This window comes from Gymnodraco acuticeps, unplaced genomic scaffold (assembly GCF_902827175.1).
Source record: "Gymnodraco acuticeps unplaced genomic scaffold, fGymAcu1.1, whole genome shotgun sequence".
Lineage (NCBI taxonomy): Eukaryota > Metazoa > Chordata > Actinopteri > Perciformes > Bathydraconidae > Gymnodraco > Gymnodraco acuticeps.
In genome coordinates, this window is record NW_022992289.1 from 184,874 (window position 1) to 211,455 (window position 26,582).

The 26,582-nt window shown below is 41.6% G+C and overlaps 1 protein-coding gene across 1 annotated transcript in view; it reads right to left on the reverse strand.

The window, feature by feature from the left end:
* Positions 1–26,582, reverse strand: part of LOC117540848 (microtubule cross-linking factor 1) — a 79,186-nt gene that overhangs the window by 31,333 nt on the left and 21,271 nt on the right. Inside the window, exons 4-6 of the mRNA XM_034207731.1 lie at positions 9,412–9,471; positions 7,361–8,740; positions 2,358–2,519 (exon numbers count right to left, since the gene is read on the reverse strand). Coding sequence (XP_034063622.1) covers positions 2,358–2,519; positions 7,361–8,740; positions 9,412–9,471 — 1,602 coding nt within the window. The remainder of the gene's footprint in view (positions 1–2,357; positions 2,520–7,360; positions 8,741–9,411; positions 9,472–26,582) is intronic.

Consider the following 26,582-nt stretch of genomic DNA (forward strand, 5'->3'; position numbering starts at 1 on the left):
TCATATAGGCCGAATACAGCACTTCCTACCATTGACTGAATTTGTATTACAGGTGAGAAAATGCTTGTAGGGAAGTGAGATGCTTATGTATATGGTTTTGAATGTAATGATTCCTCGACTCGTTTACAAGACATCCCTGTCTGTCCCTCAACAATCCTTGAACTGTAGATTTAATCAATTTGGAAACTGTAGCGTTTTTCTTTCTTCTATCGTGCATGCAGGCTGGGCATTTTCTGTCCCCTCCGACAGTAAGATGAGCTGTTCAGTGTGTCCTGACCCTGGATCACCTCCCTGTCAGCCCAATGACAAATGCAAATCACACAGGCCTAAAGTGCAGAGATAATCCAGCCATGTCCAAGCCGCTTTCCCATTCATTCATTCCACCTCACAGATTACTGCGGTAGAAAGCACAGGGACACACAGAGTCCCCATGATGTACTGTAACTGTAACTGTGATGTGTGACTGCCAGCGCTCTGCATTACATAACAGCCGGCAATTTCTCTATGAACACAAGCATGAGGCAGCGATTATGATCCACAGTGTCCAGCGATTACACAGCCGGTTTATAAAGCGCAGAGTCACTGAAAGATCCAACTGATCTGAGGATCCTGCAGCTATGTTAGCAACACCTGTCTCTTTGGTTCTGTGTGTTTTAGAGGGAATTGTGACACGTGTGTGTCAGCTGCACTTATATATATATGTTAGTGGTGCAAAAAAGTACACTTACTTAAATACTGTACTTTTGAGCATGTTTTATGTACTTATACTCAACCTGTGTATTTTCATAAATCCTACTTCTACAGTTTGGAAGCCACTATCGTACTTTTTATTCTACTACATGTATCTGAAAGCTTTTAAATATTCAGTTTGTTTGCCAACACAAAATATATGTCATCTAATAAAAACATTGACACATAATTATAGGTTAAGATATCCAGCAGCAGTAAACAAAGAATTACAATTAGCTTAGCCACCTTTACCAGCCTTGAAAGACACATTAATGCATCAAACATTTTTAATCCAGTAATTTGATATATATGATTCTGAAATGTACTTTTGGTACTTTAAGTATATATTGATGCAGATACTTGTGTACTTTACTTAAGTAAGCTTTTGAATGCAGGACTTGTACTTGTAACAGAGTATTTTCTACAATTTAGCATCACTACTTACTGAGTACTTCTTCTACCTTTGCATATGTTTACTTTGCTGAGTCGTGTTATGACGCTGCAGCCGGTGGAGATGAACAGAGGACATCACTCTGCTGACTCAGCAGGGATACACTATGCATACATATACCTAACAAGTCCTTATACTGCAGCTGTGCATGGCCGCTCATACTATTGTTTTAAAGGGCAACAAACTACCAGCAGATTGAATCTTGGGAACCTGCAATCATAACATTTGGTGCAATAAAAGCCACTACTTTTCTTAGGTCTTGAGTATTATGCGATCCACTTTCTACTTCGAAATCTATCAAAAATGTTCAGGGCTCATGGTGTGAATTTATTAAAGCATAAAAGAGAATGTCAAATCAAAAGAGTTCAATTAATACATAATGAAATAAAGATCAGTGGTTGTGGAAGGTGATATTAAGTGTGAGTGAAGTTGTTCAGTATTAAACAGTGACAGTGAGTGTCAGTAGACATGCTGGGCTGAGCGGCTTCTGATCATAACAAAACATCGAAACATTTAATTATCTAAAACTCAAAATCAGCTCAGAGGCACTTTTTGTTTGGGATGTGAGAAGCCACCTTATGGCAAGAACATCATTTTCAGATTTAACTTCACATGAGTATAAATTGAATTAGATTGGATACACTTGATATACTTTGGAGAAGTATTTAGGGATTTCTATCTCCTGTAAACAAAATGTAAAGTCAAACCTTTAAGAATTAACATATACCTGTAAATGATATAACTTTCTTCACTGTAGAGCAAGTTTTCCTCCCATGGTGCACTGCATCTCAGGCTAACAGACGCTCCAAAAACAAACCCCAGAACCCCCGAAATGAATGTATTTTTTGGTTTACCTACCAGTATTAACTGCAATACATTTGAGGTGTGACACCTTCAGAATGGGTTTTGCAAAAGCATGACTATAGATTATTTTCAATTGTTCATTTTGCTGTATAAAAAGTGTAATAAAATAAATAGAATGACATGCTTTTGGAGCCCTGCAGAGCTGTTGTTTCACCATGGGAAAGAAAAACACATTTTGCTCCACAGAAACCAAATCAGATTTGTCTTTTAATCAATTTCGATCATTATATAATAGCATTTTACAGAAAGCTCGGTGTGCGGGGCTCGTGGAGCCGGTGTTAACTCAGTCCCACAGGTGGGAGGGGGCACTGACCTCTGCTCTTAAAGCCAGGGGCCTGGGGTACCTAGTGAGTCCCGGGGGTCTCTGGCTCTGGGACTCCACGCCTCGCTCCTGTCCTAGACGCCACTCCAGCTCATCCCTCTGACCGGACTGTGAGTGACGTGGGGGGAGGGAAGGGAAGGAGGGTGAGGGTTGGGGGGGTTAGGGGGGTGACAGGTGAAGGATACAGGGGTGCAGGAAGTGGTGGTGGTAGGGGGAGATGTTCGAGGTGGACAAAACAGACAAAAGACAACAAACGGGAGTGAGGGGACGAGGAAAGAAAGCAGGTGGGGAACACAAAAAACAAAACGGAAAATGGGTAAAGAATATAAGCAGAGAGAGAGAGGGGGGAAATTAACTAACAGACTACATGGTGTGGAGAAAAACAAACGGACTAGAGTACGAAGAAAAGCGCAAAGAGAAAGACCAACTTAAAGATGACGCCGTATGAGAGAGATGAGAAGAGAACGAGAATGAGGATGAACAAAATCATGGGCTGAAACATCTGGCGGGAACACAAAGAGGAACAAAGAGAGGGAGTCGGGGGGAAAAGAATGCAAAACACTTGTTATGAAGCGCATGCAATGAGGGATACATGAGTCCAAAACCAACAGCTGAGAGATACCACGGAAAACTGCGGAGCGAGAGCTAGCACGCTAAAGGTTTCCAACACATGCCTGCGCACAGCCCAGTTTCACACATCGCAGCATTTAAATACACTGGAGGGCTGCCGTCGAGGTTTAAGGCCGTTATGATAATTGTGAATTAGTTTTCCCACTAGCTAGCAGGAATGTATTGCTATTGTGCTAAAGTTATCTAAATACGTGTGTAGCATTCACTAAGGGAACACATTTAGGCATATCTTCTGTTAGTTCTGACACGCATATTTAAAACTATTATCTCAGAATTATCTCAGAATTACAAGAGCCATATCTTTGGATGTTACCTACTGGTCAGAGGTTGGAAATGTTGTTAATGTTGTTGAATATTCATAAAGTAAAATATAAAGTGAAGTCAGATTAGAGTTACTGTATGGAAGATAATCCGCGAAGAATCCTGTGATCGGTTGGTACAATTATTTTTGTTTTTGACAAATGAAAGTCATAATTATGTGAAAATGTTTCCACCCCTTCTCAAGATCATTAAAATAAATTACATCAGGATTTAAATATAAATCGAAATTGTTATTGCACGTCATAACTATCTTGTACACATCTCCTATAATTACATGAATGACATCTTACTAGAGGGTCTGCAGAACTCAAGATCCATAATTACAGGCTACAAGTCAAAGTTAATTATATCATATATTTACTAGATTATTATGAGATCTGGCTCTCGTTATTATGAGAGAAATATGATACAATGATGGTATAAATCGTAATATTAATACATCTAAAGTGAGCTTGTTTCTCTCTTGTGAATGCACTTTTGTACATATCTTAATTTCTTTAAATGTATTTTATATAGTTGCCCTACACTTTGTTGCTGCACGGACTATTTCTGCATTTTAAACTCCACAATTCTACGATCATCTTCAACAGAAGGCCTATTTGCATTGAACAGGTGTGAGTAGTTAGTGCAGTGGTTAGCTCTGACTAAACCACCCAGCTTCACCCAGACTAACCGGACAGTACACGCGGAGGAGCAAAGCAGAAACAAGTCGTTGTATAGATTAAGCATGAAGGCAGCGTCACTCCATTATCTCTACAGAAGCAGATTGGGTTTGACAATTGTTTGAAGAGCTGTTTGTTTTTCTCCCAACAACGGTGTGAGTGATTATAAAACACACCCAAGATGTCTGCCTGATCATGCAGCACGGAGATAATGAGCCTGCGTTGGGAGAGCACACAGTGTGTTGACATGTTGATTTACACTAAGCTGCAACAACACACGAGCAGAAAGCAGGATGCAGCCAGCGAGGTTTCTCTCAGCTCACACAGCCCCATGCAAACCTTCTCTATTCAATGGAGGTAATTTTAGACACGGTTTCATGGTTCGTTTCCTAGGAAACACCATGGAGTAACCATGTGTGTGTGTGTGTGTGTGTGTGTGTGTGTGTGTGTGTGTGTGTGTGTGTGTGTGTGTGTGTGTGTGTGTGTGTGTGTGTGTGTGTGTGTGTGTGTGTGTGTGTGTGCGTGTGTGATATGTTGTGCAAACACAACAGCTTCACCATGTGTGTGTTATAATGAGTCACCAGTAGTCGATTGTGTGCATTTACTTAAGTACTGCACTTAAGTAGCAATACTTCACATTTCTAGTTTTAATGCCACTTTCTACTTCTTAATGACTTCTCCAAGGGAAATATTAAACATTTGACTCTATAATTATCATTATACTATTATTATCTGACAGCTTTAGTCAGTAATTCATTTAAAAATTAAGAATTTGGCTCACAAAACACAATGTTTATTAAATATAATGGTGTATTATAAACATATATTTTATATATAAAGAGTATACATTCAATTTCTCAACCATATATGGGCATAAGTCCTGCTGAAATAAAATAAAACATTAGATTTGAGTCATTACAAATCCTAAAATATTATATTTCAAACTTCTCAAATCTGAGGATTTTTCATAATCAAGTACTTTTATTTTAAATACCTTGATTACTTATTATACTTACATACTTAAGAAATGTTTTCAATGAATGACTATAACTTAATGTGTAATGTTACAGTTTGAAATAAATACTTTTACTTATGTAAAAGATCTAAATACTTCCTGCTCAACCGTAACTCACACAAATGATAGCATGGTAGCAAAGCTGTAGAAAAACAGTTTTACTGAAAACCTCCTCATGCAATAGATCGTTATTTTAGGAAAAAGCTTTGAATTGAGTCGAATGGGAGAGCTGCCATTACTCCTTCAGTTCTTACTCCATTCATACTGAGCTGCAGACAGTGAGTGCAGGGAGGAGGCAGGCAGGGCTGCGGGCTGGGAGGATGTGCATGGAGATGCATGTGAATGTGGCAGCAGCAGCAAGCGATGGTGGGTCGGGGGGGTGGGGGGTGGGGTCTGTGTGGTGGAGCTGGGTGGCTCGTGTCGGAGCGGAGAGTCCTGACATGTGACCCTGAGCAGCCACTGGACGTCTGGGGGGTCTAACAGCCTCTCAATATGTCTTATTGAGGCTTTAAATGATAGGTTCGGATTTGTCAAGTCTATCTGACCTGTGTCATGAGGGTCTAATTGCAGGTCACTTTCTCTAGGGGTGGGCGACCAGTCCACTGCTGGAGAATTCTGCTTTAAAACGATAGAAAAATCCCACATTGCAGAATAAAAAAGCAGCATCGTACAAGCAAGCTTTCCCCTGTGCCATCAGTCTGACAACTATGAGCCTCTGGGCGCAAACGCCACTATTTGGGTTTAATGGGGGCAGACAGCGGATATCTGTCCGTAGTCTGTCTACAGTCCAACTAACAGATTCAAAGGCGCAAATTTAAAGTTTGGAAACATGTTTTACAGCTAAATTGTTTCATAAATAGTCAAGCACAAGCGAAAAATTGCTAAATCATTATCAGATTATGCCAATGCAAATCTCCTCTTGTGCTCCCTACACAGACTGTTAACCTGCAATCAGCCAAATCTCACTCAAACATCACTGGTCGCTTCGACTTGATTTACAAACGGCCACTCGACAGGAAGTTTCTGTGCTCCCTGAACTCGCTTAAGGACACCTGCGTTACAAGTGACAAATCCCCACCATGTGACAAAATCCTTCGCTCTGCACATTTCATCTCAGAAAGGAAGCACTGTCCAGGGAAACACAAACAAAGAATTCTGTACATAAAGCCTATTGGAGGGACCAACTATATGTGGCCAACTTAAACTAGTGAAGCCTCAAATCAACTTTGACTGCCTTCTCAAATGATATGGCATTAGACTCCTGTGACTTTGAAGCTTAAAAGAAAGATTAAAATCTATGCAGCAGAACCAGAGATATAGTTTGTTTTAATCCATCCATTCTTTTTGCTAGTCAAAACCTGGCGCCGACTTTACACACAAAGCAATTCACCCTCAATCAGTTTTGCCGTTGATATATGAATGCTAGGATAGTAGCGACTATGGTAGCCTCGAGCAGGGATAAGGAGCTACATTGGTCTTTAAGCTCACTTCTTTTTAACTTAGTCTCCAACAGACAGCACACAGCTCCCTCTGGAGACGTAACATCTTTATACAACTTTTTTTTACACCTATGCAGTAGCACAGACATCAAAGAACAGACTTTGTGTTTCATACATTTTTGGAACAGAATATAGACTTGTTTCCCTATTGCAGAGAAAGACCCATAACTCTCAGCAGACATACGGCCATGTATCGCATTAAGATAGACTTGAACAAATCCGAACCTATCCTAAATGCTTCTTAAATTGCTTACAACTTAATGAGGTTCCTATTGACAGGCATGTTTGTGGATAGCATGTGTTCTGCTAAGGATATACGGCGCTGCCACTGTCTTTAATTAGAGCGGAATTTTTTAACACAGTTCTAACTAAGGATCTAATTTCGTTTTATTTTGGCATTAAACGGTCGATTAGTGACTGCACACTTACGGCTGTTTAAATCAAACCAAAATGAATTCTCACATTTGCAAACACACACCAGAGGGGTATGTCTTACTTGCCAGGTTTTTGCAGACTAAATATATTAGTTTTCTTGTGTTTTAAAGCAATGAAGCCATCTGGTGTGAAATTCTCTTCGACTTGGTCTACGAAAACCAGATCGGACCCCGTTGGATTCTGATGATTGTTCTTCAAGTTTTTTTAGGTAAAGAGTTTCTTTAAGTACATCCTGTTTATTTCCAGTATATCTATTGAAAAAAGTGTTGACTTTTATCAAACCGTGGCGAACAGGATTTCCTTATTATCACTATTTATCTTTAAGCAAACAAACCAAGCAGCCACAGAAACAAAACATATCAAAGTACTGAGAAATCCTTTTAAAACAAGCCAAAAAAGGCCACAACAGAAGTCTGACTCCGTTGAACTTACCTGGAAGTCCGTCACCAGGTCTCTTCCGAAGTTGCAGATGGGAGAGTCCCGGGACATGGAGGTGACGGTGGACAGGAAGCTGCTGGACTCTGTGAGGTTCGGCATGGGGGACAGATCGTCTGTCCGGTCCCTCAGCCCCTCCCCCACGTGGTCCAGCTTCTCCGTGAAGATGTGCAGCTCGGTGCGGAAAGCCTTCATGCGAGTGTTGATGGTGTCCAGGACCTGGGTGTCTGGTTTGGATCCGGACGCCGCCGCTGCTTCCAGACTCTCTCCGGTCGTCACCAGCAAATGGCCCTCAAAGATTAGACTGTCGGTGTCCGTGATCAGTCGATCCACCGTCTTCCCGAGCCTTTCCGCCTCACGCTTCACGTTGGTGAACGACTCCCGTTCCTCCCTCCTGCGGTTCGCCCTCTCTACGGCGCTGAGCTCGCTTCCATCCGAGGGTTTGATGCTCCCGAACCCTGAGGTGGTGCCCGTTTTCTCAAACAGGTCTTCGGAGTCACTCTCCCCGCCAATAGGGCCTTCCCGTTTGGGTTGCAGGAGGAGAAGTCGCCCTGCCTCCTCTTCCTCGGCAGCTTCTCTCTGGCCTGCATCACTGTCTGCGTCGCTGTCTCGGGGGCTGCCGGTGCGCAGGCCCAGGTGAGCGGCCAGGTCGCAGCGCTGCACGTTGGAGATGAGCACTCGGTTCTCATACTGCAGCTTCATCACCTTCCCACTCAGCTCGTTGATCTGCATCCTGGCCGATTTAAGCTCCTCCATCATAATCCCGCCGCTACCATTCCCGCCATTCCCAGGTTTGAATAATCCTCCCTCGCTGGCCTCCTCGCCCACAGAGCCACTGCTGTTGGTGGGCCCGAACTTGAATCGGTTGAGTTCGGACGTAAGCTGCCGGTTGTGGTCCTCGATCTCTGAGATGGAGCGCCGCAGAAGCTCCGCCTCCTCCTCCACGAACTGTAGATGCCGACGGAGCTCACTCGCCGAATCCAGCGCGTCACCACCGTACGGAGACGAGGGCATGCTGGAGAAGGGTTCCCGCCCAAAGCAGTCTCTCTCGTACTGACAGCGGATGTCTTCGTTTTCCGCCCGCAGGCTCCGGTTCTCCACCTCCAGCTCCACGATCTTCCTGCCCAGGATGTTGGCCTCCTCCTCCACCAGCTTGAGGCGGAGTCGCAGCTCGGCCTCTCGGGTCGTGTGAGGCCCGCCGCCGGAGCACTCGGCCAGGGGGAGAGGACTGTCCACGTCCCCGTAGACCGACTTGTACTTCTGCAGTTCCTGCTCCAGCTCGTCCTTCTCGCGGCCCAGCTTCGCCATCTTCTTCCTCATCAGGCTCGACTCCTCTTTGGAAAACTGGAGCTGGCACCTGAGGTCTGCACTGTCCTCCTAGCAGGGGGAAGGAAAGGAGGAGGCATTTAGACACTTTAGGGCAGTGGTTCTCAACTGGTCAGGCCTCGGGACCCACTTTTTACTTGGTCAATACATCGCGACCCAACATTTTGAAGCAATCAAATCTATTCAACAAAAAAACGTGCTGTAATATATATATACGCTTTTCAGCATACAATATTAATACAAGTGAAGTACAGTGCATTGCATATATCCCTTATTTCCCTTGACAGAACTAAAGTATGCTTTTAAAAAAGGTTTAATGAGATGATGGAATCAAAGCTGAACTATATAAAAAGGCACACATGCTAGGGGATAGGGCTGGGGATATTTGATATTGTGTTATTGTCAACAAACTTTTTAAAGAACAAATAAAGTTGTTGTTAGGGACTACTTTAAGCGGTGACCATGCATGTGGGATTGAGTCAAAATAAATGGTAATTAAGACACATTTCCCTAATTGAAAAACTATGGATCAATAATGAGATTTTAATTGTTTTTAGTCAACATTGGAGATGTATGGACATAATACTAATAGCTCATTGGTTGTTCGTGTTTTCATTTAATTTGTTGACAATAAGGACAATATAGAATGTCTACACCTTTATTGTTTATGAAATAAAACATGTTATGTTTTGAAAGATACAGAATATATTTTTGTTTTTTACCTGACTTGAGGATTTCTTGTCTTTAAATGTTTCCCTGCTTCCTCTTCTCCTTGGTGCAGTCTGAAAGAGAAGAAGGAAGAAGGATGTTAAACATGTAATCATGTAAACCGTTATTCGACTTTTCTTAAAACACTTAGTGGAGCTGCAAAAGGGAAACAGAATTGCACAAACCGACACACAGCCCAATGATAACAGCAATAAAACACAATTTGGGAATTCAATAGTGCAGATTTCAGCATTTTTAAGGCGCTATTGATATTTCCATACACCATGATGCCATTGATTATACAACAATCACAGTATTGAGGGTGCAACACAACCCCAAAGCAACAGTGGAACAAATGTGTGTTTGCTAACATGAACACCAACTCCCCTCGTATGAAGCAGCCTCTGCAGAAGGCCTGAAGTACTTTAATCTGTGTGGATATCTTACATAACATTTCCATCATCAGGTCAAAGATAAATCTAATAAGGAAGTATTTACACTAATGCAGACTGAAGATCACGTGATATAATATCATCTGGTTAACATGTCAGTGTGACTGCGAGTCAGCGCAGAGGGGACATGGTTTTATTTTCTAAAGTAAATCAGCTCTTCAGACAATTCTGCTCAGCATGAGGTTCAGAAACACTTGAGACAACGAGGATGTGCTGTCGTGTCTTTTTCTACGAATGATGCACCGGGGTGCTTCAGATCTTATTCTGAGCTCAGTGTGATGGACGTCTTATCCCGGCTCAGATTCAGTGACACATGGCGCTCGGGGAGGAAAGCATCTGCCTGTCCACTGGTGAAATCTGCAGATAATACGACTGAAGGCCTGGCACGCAAAGCCTGGATAAAACAGAGTCCTGTGTACACCAGCTTAGTCTTAGCGACTAATAAAAATCATTCATTTTTATCAAGTCTGTGCACTTTCTCTTAGCAACGGCTGCAGAAGACGGAGATAAGAGAAGTGAAAGGAGAGAGGAAATGAAAGGAGGAGAGAGGGAGAAAGCCCTGTCTATAAATGCAGAGTGTGAACTGCATTTCCAGGAACAGACTGCCGCCCTGGAAGAGTTATTTAAAGGTTGTGGTGATCAGTTATCCTGGCTCCTTTCAAGGAAGCAGAACTTGATATTAATGTTTCCGATCTGAGAGTGGCGATCGCATTTCAAAGCACTTCTACCTCTGAAGTCAAACAGAGATGATTTTACTAAAGCTGCAGCAAAGGATTCCTTTCATCTTATTGATTAATTGGTTTTGTATAAAATGCCAAAAAGGTGAAATATGTGTGTCCGGATTTCCAAGAGCCTAAGGGGACGTCATCTTGAAATGCCTCGTTTTGTCTGAGGAAGAGTCCAACAAATAGGTCGAACATGATCCTACTTTATCGTCAACACAATGTCAATTCACGCACTAAAGAAATGATGAAGCAGATAAGAACTGAGCACACAATAATATCAGTTCATTTATATGAAATAATATTTTTTGATAATTGTGTTGGTCACATTACATTTCATGTAGCTGACGCTTTTATCCAAAGCGACTTAGTGCATTCGACCAAGAAGATACAACCTTGAAGAAAACAGAATCATAAGTACATCAGGTTTCATAGAGCCAAAACATTTCAAGTGCTACTCAACTGGCTTTAGATAAGCCCGTCCTTTGTTAGTATGTAAGTGCTTTGTTAGTTAGGCACAAACTATCCTTTGGAGTAACTTGCAGGATATTGACAATGTTACATTTCTCTTTTATTTCAAGTTTTAAACTTTCCCAACATACAATACATACAGGCATGTAAAATATTGTATATTGTTAACCTTAGCTTTTAAATTCCTGACAAAAATCTTGAAGACTAAACAAATCCTCAAAAACAAAAATACAAAAGCATTTAGAGAATATTCTCAATGTGTTTGTCAAACATATTATCAAATCAAGTTTTATTTATATAGCACATTTTTAAAACGATTTTTGGTCGAGCCAAAGTGCTGTACATATAATAATTACCTTACAGTAAGGACACTATACAGTAAATACAACAGCACAGATTGTTCAGAATATCAGTATGAGAAAACGACACCCTCTGTCCTTAGACCCTCACATCGTACAAGGAAAAACTTCCAGAGAAAACCCACAGTTTAAGGGAAAATGGGAGAAACCTCAGGGAGAGCAACAGAGGAGGGATCCCTCTCGCAGGACGGACAGACGTGCAATAGATGCCGTGTGTAAATCGAAGAGATAACACATTTTACAGCATATAGACCGAATGTTAGGAAATGCATGTGTCTGTAATAAGAAGATGAATCCACGAGGATGTCAGCATATATAATATTATACTGCTTATATGTTAATGTGACAGCGTTCACTTCAGGCTTGTCTCGTTTGTACATGAAAAGGTTGCTGATCTGACCTTGTGGTGACCTTTTAAGTTGCCACTCGAGGAATGAATTTTGACTATAACTGAATTTCCCTTCAGTTAAGACCTCAGTCAGCGCACAGAAGATTATTCATCGTGTTTCAGCTGCAGCTGTTTAAGGATACAATGTTCATCTTCTACTTCTCTCATGTTTTTTACTTTGTATAAAGCAAACTCTTCACTGTACGAGCTCTGTTCTCAGCCAAACTGAAGCAGTAGGACAGAGTGAATCATTCATGGCCAGACAGATGGAAAGTGTGAGGGTGAACCTGTTTCGCCCGCAGCGGGAACGGACCTTGACTCAGGCTCTGGCTCTGCGACAGGAAGGGAGCGCCCGCTTAGAAAGTGCTCCAAAACACAGGAGTTACACAACCGTACTGTGGGTTACAGAAAGGGCCTTCTTATTGTCTAGTTCTCTGACATATTTGACCTTCAGCTGATACATTTCTACTGAAGTTTCATGCTCAAGAGACCTTGGTTCCAGCTAAGGTGTGTTTAAATGATCAATATTTTCTACTTTGCCTTTCATCTGCGTGTTACTGAAGAAAACACAGAAGAGGAGAGGAGAGTTTCGAGCTTCTCTTCCCTTCACAGCTTCTTTTGAAGTTTCTGTCTGATCCAAACTCAACCTCTGTGCCACCGATCGTGCATTCAAAGGCATCAATACACTGTGCGCTGAATGCAGAGAGATTAACAGTGCATGTTTTTAGGTCAGCCTCGAATCAGCTATGTAAAGTGTTCGACATGTTTTTAGATGTTTTCACGCCACAAATGTTATGGTTTTCCACAGATTTTATATATTTAACTTGTCAAGTTCACTGTTCCAAATAGTTTGATGTCCAAATGACAGAGTGAATACACGTTGTAATGGTTGAAGGAGGGTAACTACACACATATCACATTACACACTAATATTAATACATAATGGATACCAATGTTCTGAATGGCTCTACAATGGAAGGTGTCGTTCATCCAAAAAAATAAAAAAGTACATATAACAGCAATAAAAGAGCCATGTTTCTCATTATCATGAATATGTATTATTATAATCATTATATTTGATTACTTATACTATAAAACAGAATCTGTGTCACCTACATTACGTTGAGAAAAAGTGTATTAAACTATAGGAAAAAGAAAAGCCAAGAAACTAGGGTTGGGGGATATGGCCGCAATACCATTATTTTATAAATATATATTACAAAATACCATGTAACATGTAGCAAATAGCATGTTGCCTGGTAATTTAATAAATACATAATCTGAAATAAAGCCTGTTATGGTAAGCCGCTGAATGAACTAAATACTTACTATTATAAAAAGCAATTAGTATTTTCTAATTCAAATAGGAACTATAGTACAAATAAAAAGTTTGAATTGAATTTATTCCAAGACCTTTATGAATACATGTTCCTAAATCTGGTCCAAGCGCCCTTATCAAAAATATACCAGGATCAAAAACAACAAGGAATAAAATGTTGTGAACGTTGAACTCATGGCAAACCGCACCGATGCTCATATAGTTTCATAAAACCCACTTGAACCTCGGGAATCCTCTCCAAGACTATAATAGTTGATCTTTAATGACAGACTGAAATACATGCTTAGTCGTTATTTATTAACCGTCTACATCAGACGCTGTCGAGTCACAGCTTTGTGCGTGTGTCAGTATCTCCAACACCAGTCGTGTTTTAATACCCGGCCCTGGTGACGGGGCTAATCTCTCTGGGGAGACAGCGGATTAGACGGCATCTTGTGCAAAACTCCTCACAACCAAAGACCCCCACAACCCCCGGGATCCCTGTTTACTGTTTACTGTACACAGGAGTCAATCCGAGGTTGAAGGAACAACCATGTGATCAGAGAGAAGCTAATCAAATAGTTTGTCTGAGCCAATTACCTGGAAAAGCATTTGTGTAAACCTCAGTGTGACCTTTAATCTGATTCACTTCATCTCAAAAAGGATATCAGACACTAAAGGGAACAATATTGTTATGGAGTTGAACAAAAATAGCATGCTGTGAGCTTTTTCCTAAAATCTTTTTATGTGTGTCGTGAACATTTAAAAAGTGTAATTAAGTGACTAACAGCACTTTAAAAAGCTATGATAATATGTCTTCATTATCACTTAAACCACTACATAGTCTCCATCACACTAACTATTATAAAACAGATCAAAGTTCAGATATATAAAATATAAATACCAGCACATTTATCAGTACTCAGCAGGCTCTGGTTTCAGACGGAGGGTGAAAAGAGGTGCTGCAGCACAGGCAGTATGAAGTAAGACCTTTTTGAACATTAACGCATGTAAACATGTCACAGTAGAGACACTAAATATAAATATGAACCTGAAAATGAGCAGGGCCCCTTTAAATTATATTATCTCATATAAGCAACTGCTATCTACACAACAATTGAATTTGACAAGTTGTTCCCTTATCAGAATGCAAGCTGATAAAACTCTTGTACCGCTCCTGGGAAATAATGTAAATGTGAACTATACAGATTTGAGTTGAAGTAGAGCATCCCCATCACAGCGTACACAGGATCAATAAGATTAGGATTTCACAAAGCGGGGTCACATAAACACTGCAATGGTAGATAGAGAAGTTCAGCAGAGAGGGCAGAGCTGCAGAGCTACAGGTTTGATCCCTGCAACAGATGGCGTGTCTCTCCCTTAGAGCTAAACACTCACCACTGACATCCACTGCATTGAAATCTGACTCAAACACTGAGGATATGTTAGCTTCTGAATGCTTGTTTCAAACACAACAACTAAATATTCAATTCACACATACATACACGTTATCGTTAGCAGTTTCTTGTGTGCTTTTATTATATAGATGCAGCTTGAATGTGTGAAACAGAGCGGATGATATTGCCGAACTACCTGCGTACTTGGCGGTGGGGATTGAGTCTTTATATGAAATTCAATATCTTCTTTGATTTTGGCAACCTTAGTATCATTAATGATGTCTTTTCCTGGTTATATAAGGCTGCATTACAGTCAATCAATGCACTTTTCTGAACTGGCAAGGCTGTTCCAGCTCTCAAACGGTTTGAAATTACTCACTTAACCATTATATCCACATCATTTATCAAAACTCTCATTGGGTACACACACACACACACACACACACACACACACACACACACACACACACACACACACACACACACACACACACACACACACACACACACACACACACACACACACACACACACACACACACACACACACACACACACACACACACACACACACACACACACACACACACACACACACACACACACACACACACACACACACACACACACACACACACACACACACACACACACACACACACACACACACACACACACACTTCCCTGTTCTTAGTGTGGCTGTATTTATCCCACTTTAACACACAATTGCGAAAAGGCCCAAACGTCTCTCTTAATGCTCCTCTGAATGCACTGCTCTCACACGCCTGTTAGCTCGGGTTGGTGGCAGTCAGTCATGCAGTAATGCAGCTCCAGCTGGTCTGGGATCTGTTGTACTGGTGCAGCTGGTTCTAGTCCTATGGGCCTCTGCCAGCCCGCGGGATTAGCAGATTGTAGTTACACAGTCGTAACACACTCGTTACACCGCTGGGACTGAATGAAGCCGGCGCTGTGGGCACTGACTGACTGACTGTATTTCTCTGGCCTTCTCCTCTACCTCCTTCCTGAACCCTACATCCCTTTCTACCCGGTCTTATCCCCTCCCCTCGTTCACTCCCTCCTTCTTCTCTTCTCTCCTCTGCTTTTCACACCCCCGTCAGCGTGTGACCCGTGAAGGACTTCTGAAATCGTATAATTGTGTGTCTTCTGAGAGGCAGTTTTAGTTGAAAAGGTTTTTTTTGCTGCTGAAAAACCATCTTCAAAGGCCTCATTTGTAATGAGGATTAAAACTGAGGTTGAAGCTAAAGTTTAAAGAAGAGGCTGAGGTAGTAGAAGATTTGGATTTAAGATAAGGTCTAGTTAGGACAAAGGTTATGACAGCACATGGATTAAATAGCAAGGGTCAGAGCAAAAATGACATTGCATCAAACCCAAAATGAACCCCTTGATCACAACATCTCTGGTTGGAGTCCAGCTAGCAACTATTACTCTTAAGTATGTTGTTCCCGATCTCTCATTTGTCTTTTTTCCTGTCACTGCGTACTAATACAAAGCCATCAAATGATCCCAAAAAACAAACAGGCTGCCTGGGGGAGTCATATTTGTAAGACTAAAGAGCCTAAATGGTAATCAGTGTTTTTTCTCATAGCAATATTGGTCGTCGTGACGTCACCCACTCCCACTGACGGCTCTGACGCAAGTTGACATTTACCTATAAAATGCATTGTTTATCAACTTCTTAATTTTAGGTTGCTGTGTGTAGAAGGTGTGTGTGTGTGTGTGTGTGTGTGTGTGTGTGTGTGTGTGTGTGTGTGTGTGTGTGTGTGTGTGTGTTGTCCATAGTACTGACACAGAGCAACGAAGATCAATACTCAGAAAGACAGAACATTATGTAGCTTTTCTCCAGAGTGCTGCAAGCCACAAACAGCTGTTTCTAGGAACCTCCCCATGGTGATGTTCATTCATACATTCAAGGTATTTATAACTCCTTGCTAGTGCTATATTCTTATGTTAGGGTTAGGTTAACAAGCTGCTTTGCCTTAATATTGAAGCCTTTTTGAGGCAATTGCATATAGTCAACAACCCAATATTCATTATAAATCTGAAATATAGGTCTATTTATATGCCCCCATCACCTCTGGGTGCAGTAACATTTTCAAAGATGAATGGAGGTGGGTTTCGTTTAGATATGGATGACATTTAGCTATGTAAGGATGAGGTTTGAGTTTGGCATCAAAGTAAACATTATTTAAAGGTGCGCTCAAAGCCAGTTTCATAAATGTGTGTGTATGCCTGAGTCCTTGTTAAGTAAAGTATCAAGATAAAGACATCAGTAATGTGCATGATGTGGGTAATGATGTGTTTATGTTCAACAAATACCTCCGGCTTTACTCTGCTGTACAATTAGAGACATTTCACAAGTCGCCATTACGGTGCGTTTGTAGGTGTGAAACTGATTCTGGCATCCATTAGCGTCACTCAGGGGAATATATTCAACACATGAGTAAAAGCACATTGTTCCGTAGGTTACATTTCCTCCGTACTACATGTTCTTGGAAGAACTGGAGAGTCCACAAGGGAAAGGAAGAATAAAGTGTACTCTGACACGCCTGGTTACGTAAGACACTGAGGCGTTTTTGGACCAAGTGTTGGACGACATCACACAACGACATCATCACCAACAATATCCCAATGTGTGGAGGGAAACTTATTTTTGGGGTGGAGGAAGAGTAAGAAGGGGAGTGTATTTTCAGCTGCATCTGTACTCAACAACTTGGACTATTTCTGATTTTGCTCAGAGACAGTAACAGTGCAGAGAGTGCATGGAACTGCACATTTAGGATATAACAAAACTATGTTTATTAAGAGAATGAAAAACAAGGGCTTTGGCGAAAAGCACCCAACTGGTGGAAAGTAGACATTTGGTTCACTTTCACCGCTATCATCTGCACATTTGTATGTATATCCAGACAAAAGACTCGAATCAAACCACTGTATTTTACCTGCAAAGTGTCAACAAGCAGACAAACTAAATTAGCAAGTAAGTGGAGAATTGACCAGCAAAAGAGCCAGCCATCAGGAGTTGGAAGAGACCAACAACTTGTACTCTGACGTGCCCGTTTGTGTAACACATTGAGGCATTTTTTGATGTGCTTGATGACGTCGCCCGATGACATCACAGAAAATGAGGAAAAAAACATTTTTAGGGGGTGTTGGATGAGTAGGGATGGGAACACAGCGAGTGTATTTTCAGCAGCATCTGGACTCAACAGCTTGGCCGATCAAACCACCGTACTTTACCAAGTGTCAAATGATAGACAAATAAAATATGAAAATAATTAGTGAACATAATAATATGAACATAATAATCTAGAAGCTATTATTTTAATTCTACTAATTCAGTTCAATATTAATACAGACAATTAGTGAAACAGTAAATCGAAAGCAGCTAAAGATCCATCATTCTGGTGTCGATAGAGACCAAAAACTCTTACTCTAAAACGCCCATTTGCGTATTACACTCACAGTCACACTGAGGCATGTTTGGACCGAGTGTTTGATGACGTCGCCCAATCACATCACTAAAAATGATGAAAGGAGGGGAAAAAACATTTTTAGGGGGTGTTGGATGAGTAAGAATGGGAACACGGCAGCATCTGCACTCAACAGCTTGGCCTATTTCTGATTTCCCTCAAAGGCGGTAACAGTGCAGAGAGCGGCGTCTGGCTCTGGGATTTAACAGGAAGTGTGGTGCGACCAGCTAAACAGGGCGGGAAGGAGGGCTGGCGAGGGGGGGGGCAGAGCACAAAAGGAGCGGTGACGGGCCGCTGGATGCAGATAAACCCTTCTGAGCCCTGACAGAGACGCCTAAGACTCCAACACAACAGAATAAATATTGCTCATTCGGCGGGAGAGCTCAGGGAGATAAGTCGCTATGAAATGTTTAGAGGCAGATTATATTAGGGAGATCTGGATGAATGAGCGCTCAATCTGGACTGTAATCCGTTTCAATTAATTAATGAATACAGCACACACACACACTTGATGAATGTATAAATGTCTCTCGATCATTTAATTTAATATTCTTCTGCAACCTTATTTTATCTTATTTTTATAAGGCGGATCAATCTTTGGCTTGCAGCACCTGCAGTAGGCCTGCACGGTCTAAATATACTGCAGCTGGATTTGCTCCATCAGCCAAATGTGAGACATGCAACGCATTGGAAGTCAATTTGCTGTTGAAAATGCTGCACAAACCTCCACGCCGACTACAGGGAGGCAGCTGTTGCAGTGATATTTCGAAAAGCAGCAAACCAGTCAAAGCTAACTGAATTAAAGTCATTCAGTAGAGTGCGCTGCTCACATTTGTGTATACAGTATGTGTGTGTATACAGTATCTGCAATTGCCAGTCTAACACATGTGTCTAAAAACGTGTGGGTGCATGTTTTGTGCTTTTGTCAGTGCCTGCTTTATTGTCCCGATGCATTTATGAGGCTAAACTTTTGCGGGCTAATATACATCTGCCTGTGTGTGTGTGTGTGTGTGTGTGTGTGTGTGTGTGTGTGTGTGTGTGTGTGTGTGTGTGTGTGTGTGTGTGTGTGTGTGTTTGTGTTTGTGTTTGGCAGTAAGACCGGCTGAATGCAGCAGTCTCTGAGGTCACTCCAATGTCAGGCCAACCCCTGGCGGATATGAGCATCTTGTAAACAGGCTGTGGCCTCTCTTTCGCCCCTGCTTCTTGACATCAATCGCTGCCCAGAGATTGCTTTCCTCCTCGGCGGTGAACGGGAAATCCTTATTGTCAGAAACCAGAGATGTATGCTTATTAATGCAGGAGCAGAGCTGCCGGGCGTGGGACCGCACATCACATTTAAGGATATTACAAAATGTTGTTTACTCTGGGAAATAGAAAATGGGATTTGGCACAAAGCGCCTCACCGGTGGAGAGTATACATCACATAGGGCTAGATAGAGCTAAACTGATTCATGTTTTACTTTATTTGAATATGAAACAAATTAGTACATGTGTAAGAGAGGGCTCTTGTACATTTCTCATTGATTTGGTTTTCCTGGTCAATCTCACTACTCTGATCTGCGTCATGTTTGATCTATTTGTAGAAAAGAAGGCTCTAATCAAACCACTGCCCTTTATTTGCCCAGTGTCAAATGACAGACACACCAAATTAGCGAGTATCAAATACAAGTGTAGCATTTAGCAGCAAAAAAACAGCCTTCAGGATTAGGTAGATACCCATTTCTACTAAAAGGAACAAGACTGATTATTGGACTAAAATGTGAAACAAACAAGACTCCAAATAAAACTAATGTTGCTCTAAGTCAGTGGTTCTCAAAGTGGGGGGCGCGCCTCCCCTGGGGGGCACGAGAGAACAGGAGGAAAAATGGTTATACATTTTTTTTTTAATTATTTTTTTTTAAATATATCATAATTTGAAAAAGTATTGATTCGAAAATAATATGATGCAGTACTATTACGTCTGGGTCTCTGTGTTTCATTAAAGCTCGGCTCTGTGTGTGTGTGGAACGAGCCATTTTGTGTGCACGAGCGATAGAGAGCGCACCGGTACCGGAGATCGTTGTTGTTAGCTTCTGGTGCTAGCGAGCTACACTAACGGATATAAGGAGTTTTTTCAACAACAAAGTAGAGGAGAGTCCTCTCCTGTCAGACTGAGACGCTCAGTGAGCTAAAGGACTCTCTCAGTGTTATCTCAGTGGGTCTCAAACGTTTTGGTCACCATTAATGTAAACAATTATTTCCGAGGCACACATTTATATGATCATTATTCAAATGGGTGTTGAGAGATGTATCCATAGATCTCTTCATGTTGCTTTCAAAGTGCACCAGATTGATGCATTTAACTTCAATATTTAAAAATAAATCTTCCCGGGGGAGCATTTAAAAATAAATCTTCCCTGGGGAGCTTGCCCCCGGACCCCCCTATGTGAGGTCCACTCACCACCTATAAAAATAGCACTTTACCCCTGCTTAAACCTATATGCCGTGAGCTGATTATCGTGCCTTCATTGTAACAGTCGCGGGTACACTGTGTATTTGCGTGGGGAGTGTTGCAGTAGAACATTCCCCTGTAGCGCCCGAGGCCCGGTACATTAATGGGAAACCCTAAATGTTTGAGCACCCTCTATGAAACGTCAAGCTACCCCACAGCACCCCCAAAAGAAGTCTCTGGCGCCGCCACTGAGCCTGACTATTTGTGTTGGGGGGGGCTTGACTTTTTTTCTTCTCCAAAGGGGGGGCCTGACAGAAAAAGTTTGAGAACCACTGCTCTAAGTAAAGAAATAATACCAAGACATACTCTCTGATGTACGACCCTTCCTCCAGTCCTTAAATGCATCACAATATGTGAAATAATGACAATGATAATGAAGTTACACATGTATAATACAGGAAATCCATGATCCGTATCACCTTATCCTAATTAGCTGATTATTGGACTGATCGTATCTGTCATGTTGAATCATTTTTCAAGATACCTGTGGCAGTTAACAGGTTTTATATGACGTGTCAGCAGTGCTGCTATTCTTGGATTTGCCCTAGAGACCTAAAGGCCCTATAGCAGATTGAGAGAACATTCATTCTCTGAGGGATCGACACCGGCAGCTATAGAGAGCGATGCTGACAAACAGGTTCGACATCATGCTCTGCTGCAACATGTGCACACCATGGTAAATTGCTGTGTGTGTGGTTAATTAAATGTGTGTGTGTGTCTATAGCAGAGGGTTAACTATCATACTGCTCCTCTCCACTAGGCCCGCCCTGACCTCAGTCTGAGACCCGACATGCATTTAAGAGCAGCACAATAGAGCTTTTATGGGGCGTGTCACTCCACTCTCACTCACGCTTTACAAATCTACCCAAACAACCCTGACTGCCTGGCATGCTGCTCGCAGAAAACAAGAGGCCAACTGGCACAAACACCAAAGACACAACATTGAGACAACGTTGAGGGGAAATAAAAAGTGAGAAATTCACCAGGAGTTGTTCTGCTAATCCCCTGTGTTGTTGTTTCATGCTGAGTGGAAATTAGACAACAGGATACGGTAATTAGCTTCTAATATGTTGATGATTTGAGAATAAGGATTTAGTGTGTCCTCAAAAGTGAATCAGGTTTAACAACATAACACAAGACAAGCCTTGTGATGAGTCAGTGTGTGCGTGTGTGTGTGTGTGTGTGTGTGTGTGTGTGTGTGTGTGTGTGTGTGTGTGTGTGTGTGTGGTGTGTGTGTGTCCTAGCATTACTATCCTCGCCTGGGGACAAAATGGAGGTCCCCATGAGGGGAATCATTCATTTTAGGGTGAAGATTTGGGTTAGGGTAAGATTAAGGGTAAGGGTTAGGCATGTGATGGTTATGGTTAAGGGTAGGCTAAGTCTCCAGGAAATGCATGTAAGTCAATGTAATGTCCCCTGAAGTGATGTATACATGGTATGTGTGTGTGTGTGTGTGTGTGTGTGTGTGTGTGTGTGTGTGTGTGTGTGTGTGTGTGTGTGTGTGTGTGTGTGTGTGTGTGTGTGTGTGTGTGTGTGTGTGTGTGTGTGTGTGTGTGTATCAGAGGCATGATAAGTAAACTGGTTCTCAGATGCCTCATGTGTGTAGTGCTGAATCAGCAGATCCCACGGTAAGGAGGGTGCAGTGGAAGAGAGGCTCCTCTTCAGTGAGCGCTCCCATTAGCAGGTTTAGCTTCTCTGGAATGTTTAATTACACCCAGCTCCACCTCAAGGTCCCTTCATGACACAAAGATTAAATGTATTCAGATTCATTCAAGCAAAAGCGCAGTCCCAATATGTGCAGCGGTAAAGTAATCTGCATAAAAGAGAAAGTAAGAAATGGTGAGTAGGCAACTCTCCTGTGACACAGTGCTTTAGGTATATATTAAAAGATAATACTGATAAAATGTTTGTGTCTAGCAGAATTTGATACAACAATTCAGCTCAGGTGCCCAACAAAACAAGATCAAAGAAAAATAGAAATAAGAAAAGAAAAAGAGACATTGAGAGAGAAAACCAAAGAAAACTAAACTTTAATATATTTCTGGTTATATTATTAATATTATCTGGGAGGCGTGTGGTGCAGTGGGTTGAGCGTTGGTGTTCGGATCAGGGGGTCACAGGTTCAAACCCCACTGCAGTCAGCATGTCGTTGTGTCCCTGGGCAAGACACTTCACCCCAAATTGCTCCTGTGAGGATTGTCCACAGTATTGAGTATGTAAGTCGCTTTGGATAAAAGCGTCTAACAAGTGACATGTAATTATCTAGAGTCAGTGGTTATGTGTCCTTCCTTTGAAGGGAGTGTTGAACACTTTAAAGACCAGAACAAATCGTCAAGTTTTAATAAGAAAAATGAAATAAAATGTTTAAAATGATTGTATTTCAGATGTCTTTCCTTTAAATTGTCCTGAGACCGGTTTACCTTGTGACCCCTTGATAGGCACATTCATGCTTCTTCCTCTAGCACAGAAAGCCTTACTGGATAAGGTGATTTTTGTGATACTCAGTGGGTTCATTTCGTTATATTACCCCGATTAAAAACATGCATTAATTAAATAGAGATGCGTTTGAACCAGGGTTTGAACTCCAAGTAATTAACAGTAAGGATGTCTCTGCTGAGAAGCCTCACTGCTCGGTTGTCTTGAGAACAGAAGTAAAGCCGGGACATCTTCACACAGAAATTAATGACCCGTTTCATCACCGGCTGCCATGGAAATGGATGGACTGAGAGAAGCAAGGAGAACAATCTGACCTGAGAGAGGAAGGACTTCTTTAACACCATGGATTGACGAATTGATTCAGTGTGAAGATACACTTAGCATTTGCTGCTCTTGATTTTGTAGAGACCCAGTCAAAGGTATTTTTTGGTAGCTGCAGGTACGATGCAAATATAAAAACACAAATGGGTCAAAACACATACAGTACAAATCCGAAAATATGTTTTGTATTTGCAGCGTTTTGTCAGATGTGACAGAATGTGATCTTTCAGTGTGTTTCTCCTAATGGAAATGTTTTGGGCCGCAACTTGTTTGCACCTGTCGGCCACCGAAGAGAAAGTGATCCTGTTTTCATTCTAGCAGCAACAAGCATTACTTTGTTCTGCCAAGTTCTTTGTGTATTTACATTAAACAGTAAACATTTTCTCTTTTTAATTTATACTTAATTCTTCTTACAGTGATTATGTATGCACTATTATACACTAAAGCACATTCCTTGTATGTGTAAACCTATCAAACTGAATTATTGTTATTTAAAGAAGTGGACATTGTACGTTTTTCTCTTGGACATACATTTTTTTTTATTGTTGTGTGTGTTTCTTTTTAATGAATTTTGTTTAAAAATGTTAAAACAAAAAAACAATTGTGCTTTTTTTTTACAAAATAAGGTCAACATAGGCCAACACCAAAGTGAAAGCAGAGTGTAGGTGGGCTTGATTCCCTCCACAGTATCACAAAGCCCTCAAAGAGACTGTCGAGCAGCTCCCAGATGGAAAAGTGTGTAACGCCCATTCATAGAGCTTTAAATCTTGCAGACTCAGCAAAACGCTCCTCAAGGGACACTCAGGTGACGAGAAAAGAGCCATGAACTCATCTGAAATGCATTCAGTCCCCTGCTGTCTGGAGGTCATCTAAAGCACATCTGATCTAAAAAGCCTTGGCTCCCGATGACAGTTCACACGTAAGTGGAGGCTATAAAAAAAGAAAATTCAATGTGTCACAGGAGTCGTCCCGTTTGCAGAGCAGCGCTAACAGCTATAAATGACACCGAGGCTCAGACAGAACGGGAGGAGGAGCCGTGTCATCTGCCTGAAAACTCCTCAGCAAAGTATTCTGGGATGGCAGCCTGGCGGCGGGCCAGCGGTGGGTAATGGTCATATTCAGAAATGGGAATGTGCTTCCAGCTAAGCTTAAAACCTGCTCACATTTTTCAGAAAGTGCAAAAATAATTATTTTAGGCAACCAGTTTTACCAACAATAATTGAACTGTGATTTGAGAAGTTTAAATGAATTGTAACGTTATATTCAAATAGACAAATGTACTTTTATATTGTATACATCTGTATGTTGATCTGTTTGAATTGCACTAGGAAATAAGATTAACTTTATTGATCCAATTTGGGAAATGTTTGCATTAAAGCAGCATAAAAAGACAAGGCATTGTACATTAGAGAAATAAAAAGACTACAGATAAACTATTCAAAATGTAAACATCTCAAATAGAAATAAAATAGCATTAAACAAGTAGAAAATATACATGTTGAAATACAAATGTACAGTAAACTAAATATAAAGCAGGATATTATACCTTAAAGGTCCCATGTGTCAGGGCCATTTCTACTGATCATATTTCCATTGCTGAGGTCTACTAGAATAGATTTACATTGTTCAATGTTCCAAACTCACATTGGTTTCTCATACAGCATCTCTGTAAAGTATGTGTATTCACTCTCTGTCCTAAACGGCTTGATGACAGCGAGGAGCGGACAGTGTGAGACAGGGTCGGCGAGACAGCGAGACACAGCCCGGAACCAGCCCGAGCACACACACACACCCGCAGCCTGGCTGTCAGTCGGTGTGTGTGTGCTTACACACCGACTCACAGCCTCGCCGCGTCCCGCCGTCTAGCTGCATCTCCGCTGAGATGTAGCTGAGAAAAGACAGGTATTTTCTGTGTTAGAGTTTTACTCCCTACAGGGTGTATTTTGAGGGTTTTTGACTCTGCAGAACGTTTACATGCAGAAAAACCTTCATAACACACAAGGGGACGGGTGACAACCGGGAAAGCATGACATGGGACCTTTACGTGTGTAAGGAATGGAATATTGACATGTTTGTTATGTGTTTAACTGGAAATGAGCTTTTAGCTATAATCTGGCATGTAGCAGAGAGAGAGAGAGAGAGAGAGAGAGAGAGAGAGAGAGAGAGAGAGAGAGAGAGAGAGAGAGAGAGAGAGAGAGAGAGAGAGAGGGCCGCATGCCGCTCTGCTCTCATCATGACGTACAGCGGATAAGATCGGAGACTTGACCGGAGCAGAAATAATGCTGATCAATCACAAGTGGAAAAAAGAGATACCGAGGTTTCCATCCTGTTCCTGTCACAACGACCGTCAGCGGCTCAGACATGCAGAGAACAAGGATCAACTCTTTTTATGTCTGGAACCAGTCGGTGCAGATCAGATTATGAAATTCTCTTTCAGAAGAGACTCAAAAGATGACGCTGATGTTACTCTATCTCTAAATCTATTTCATGTGTTTGTCCAAAGCGATACACAAATACTTTGTTGCTGTGAACACACAAAGAGACCAAATCCAACAAGTCATTTACTCTACTATCAAATAGTCTGAGCTGTCACATCTTTTAAAAAATGTAAACTATAACTCAACAATGTAATATTAGATCAGTACGATAGAGTTTGAGTCGTCGTTGGGAGCTGCTGGATCGGGGATATTAAAGTCGCTCTGCTCAGGGGCAAAATGAAACATTAAAAGGCCCATAGCTCTTTCTTTGACATCAAGAAGTGTGAGTCCATTTTGTTTTTAGGATAGTGAACAAGCGGTCCGTAAATTGGACACTGCGATAGATTGCCATATGTGCTGCCTTTGTAACCTGTTGTAGGTGTGTTGTAACTGCACTAACACAAGCATCAATAGCTAAAGTAGCTTCTTTCTCATTTTCAGTACATGACCTAGATGTTTGTTGGAATGCTCAAGATGAAGCCAGGTTTAGGCTTCAAAGGAAAACAGAGGAAACTAGCGAGTCTTGCTGAAACCTAATGAGAAGCAATATGTGTGAACATTTTACATTTGATCTATAGAACATTCTGGATTAAGTCATGAATGTTTGCTGAAATGCTTGTGTGCCTATCAATAGTATAAGCAAGACACATTTGAGTCACCTGTTAGCATTGAGGATAAGGCTGATACAAATATTATTAACTGTCAAACACATGCGATCAATAAGCTGATCCTATTACAGGGTATATGCAGGAATCCTGAAGTCGAATGTAAGACCTTTTAAGACCCTTTCCATACATTTTAAGACCTTATCGCCTCTTCGAGTTTTAACCGGTTACATTGGCGTAAACGGACCTCCGCGGGC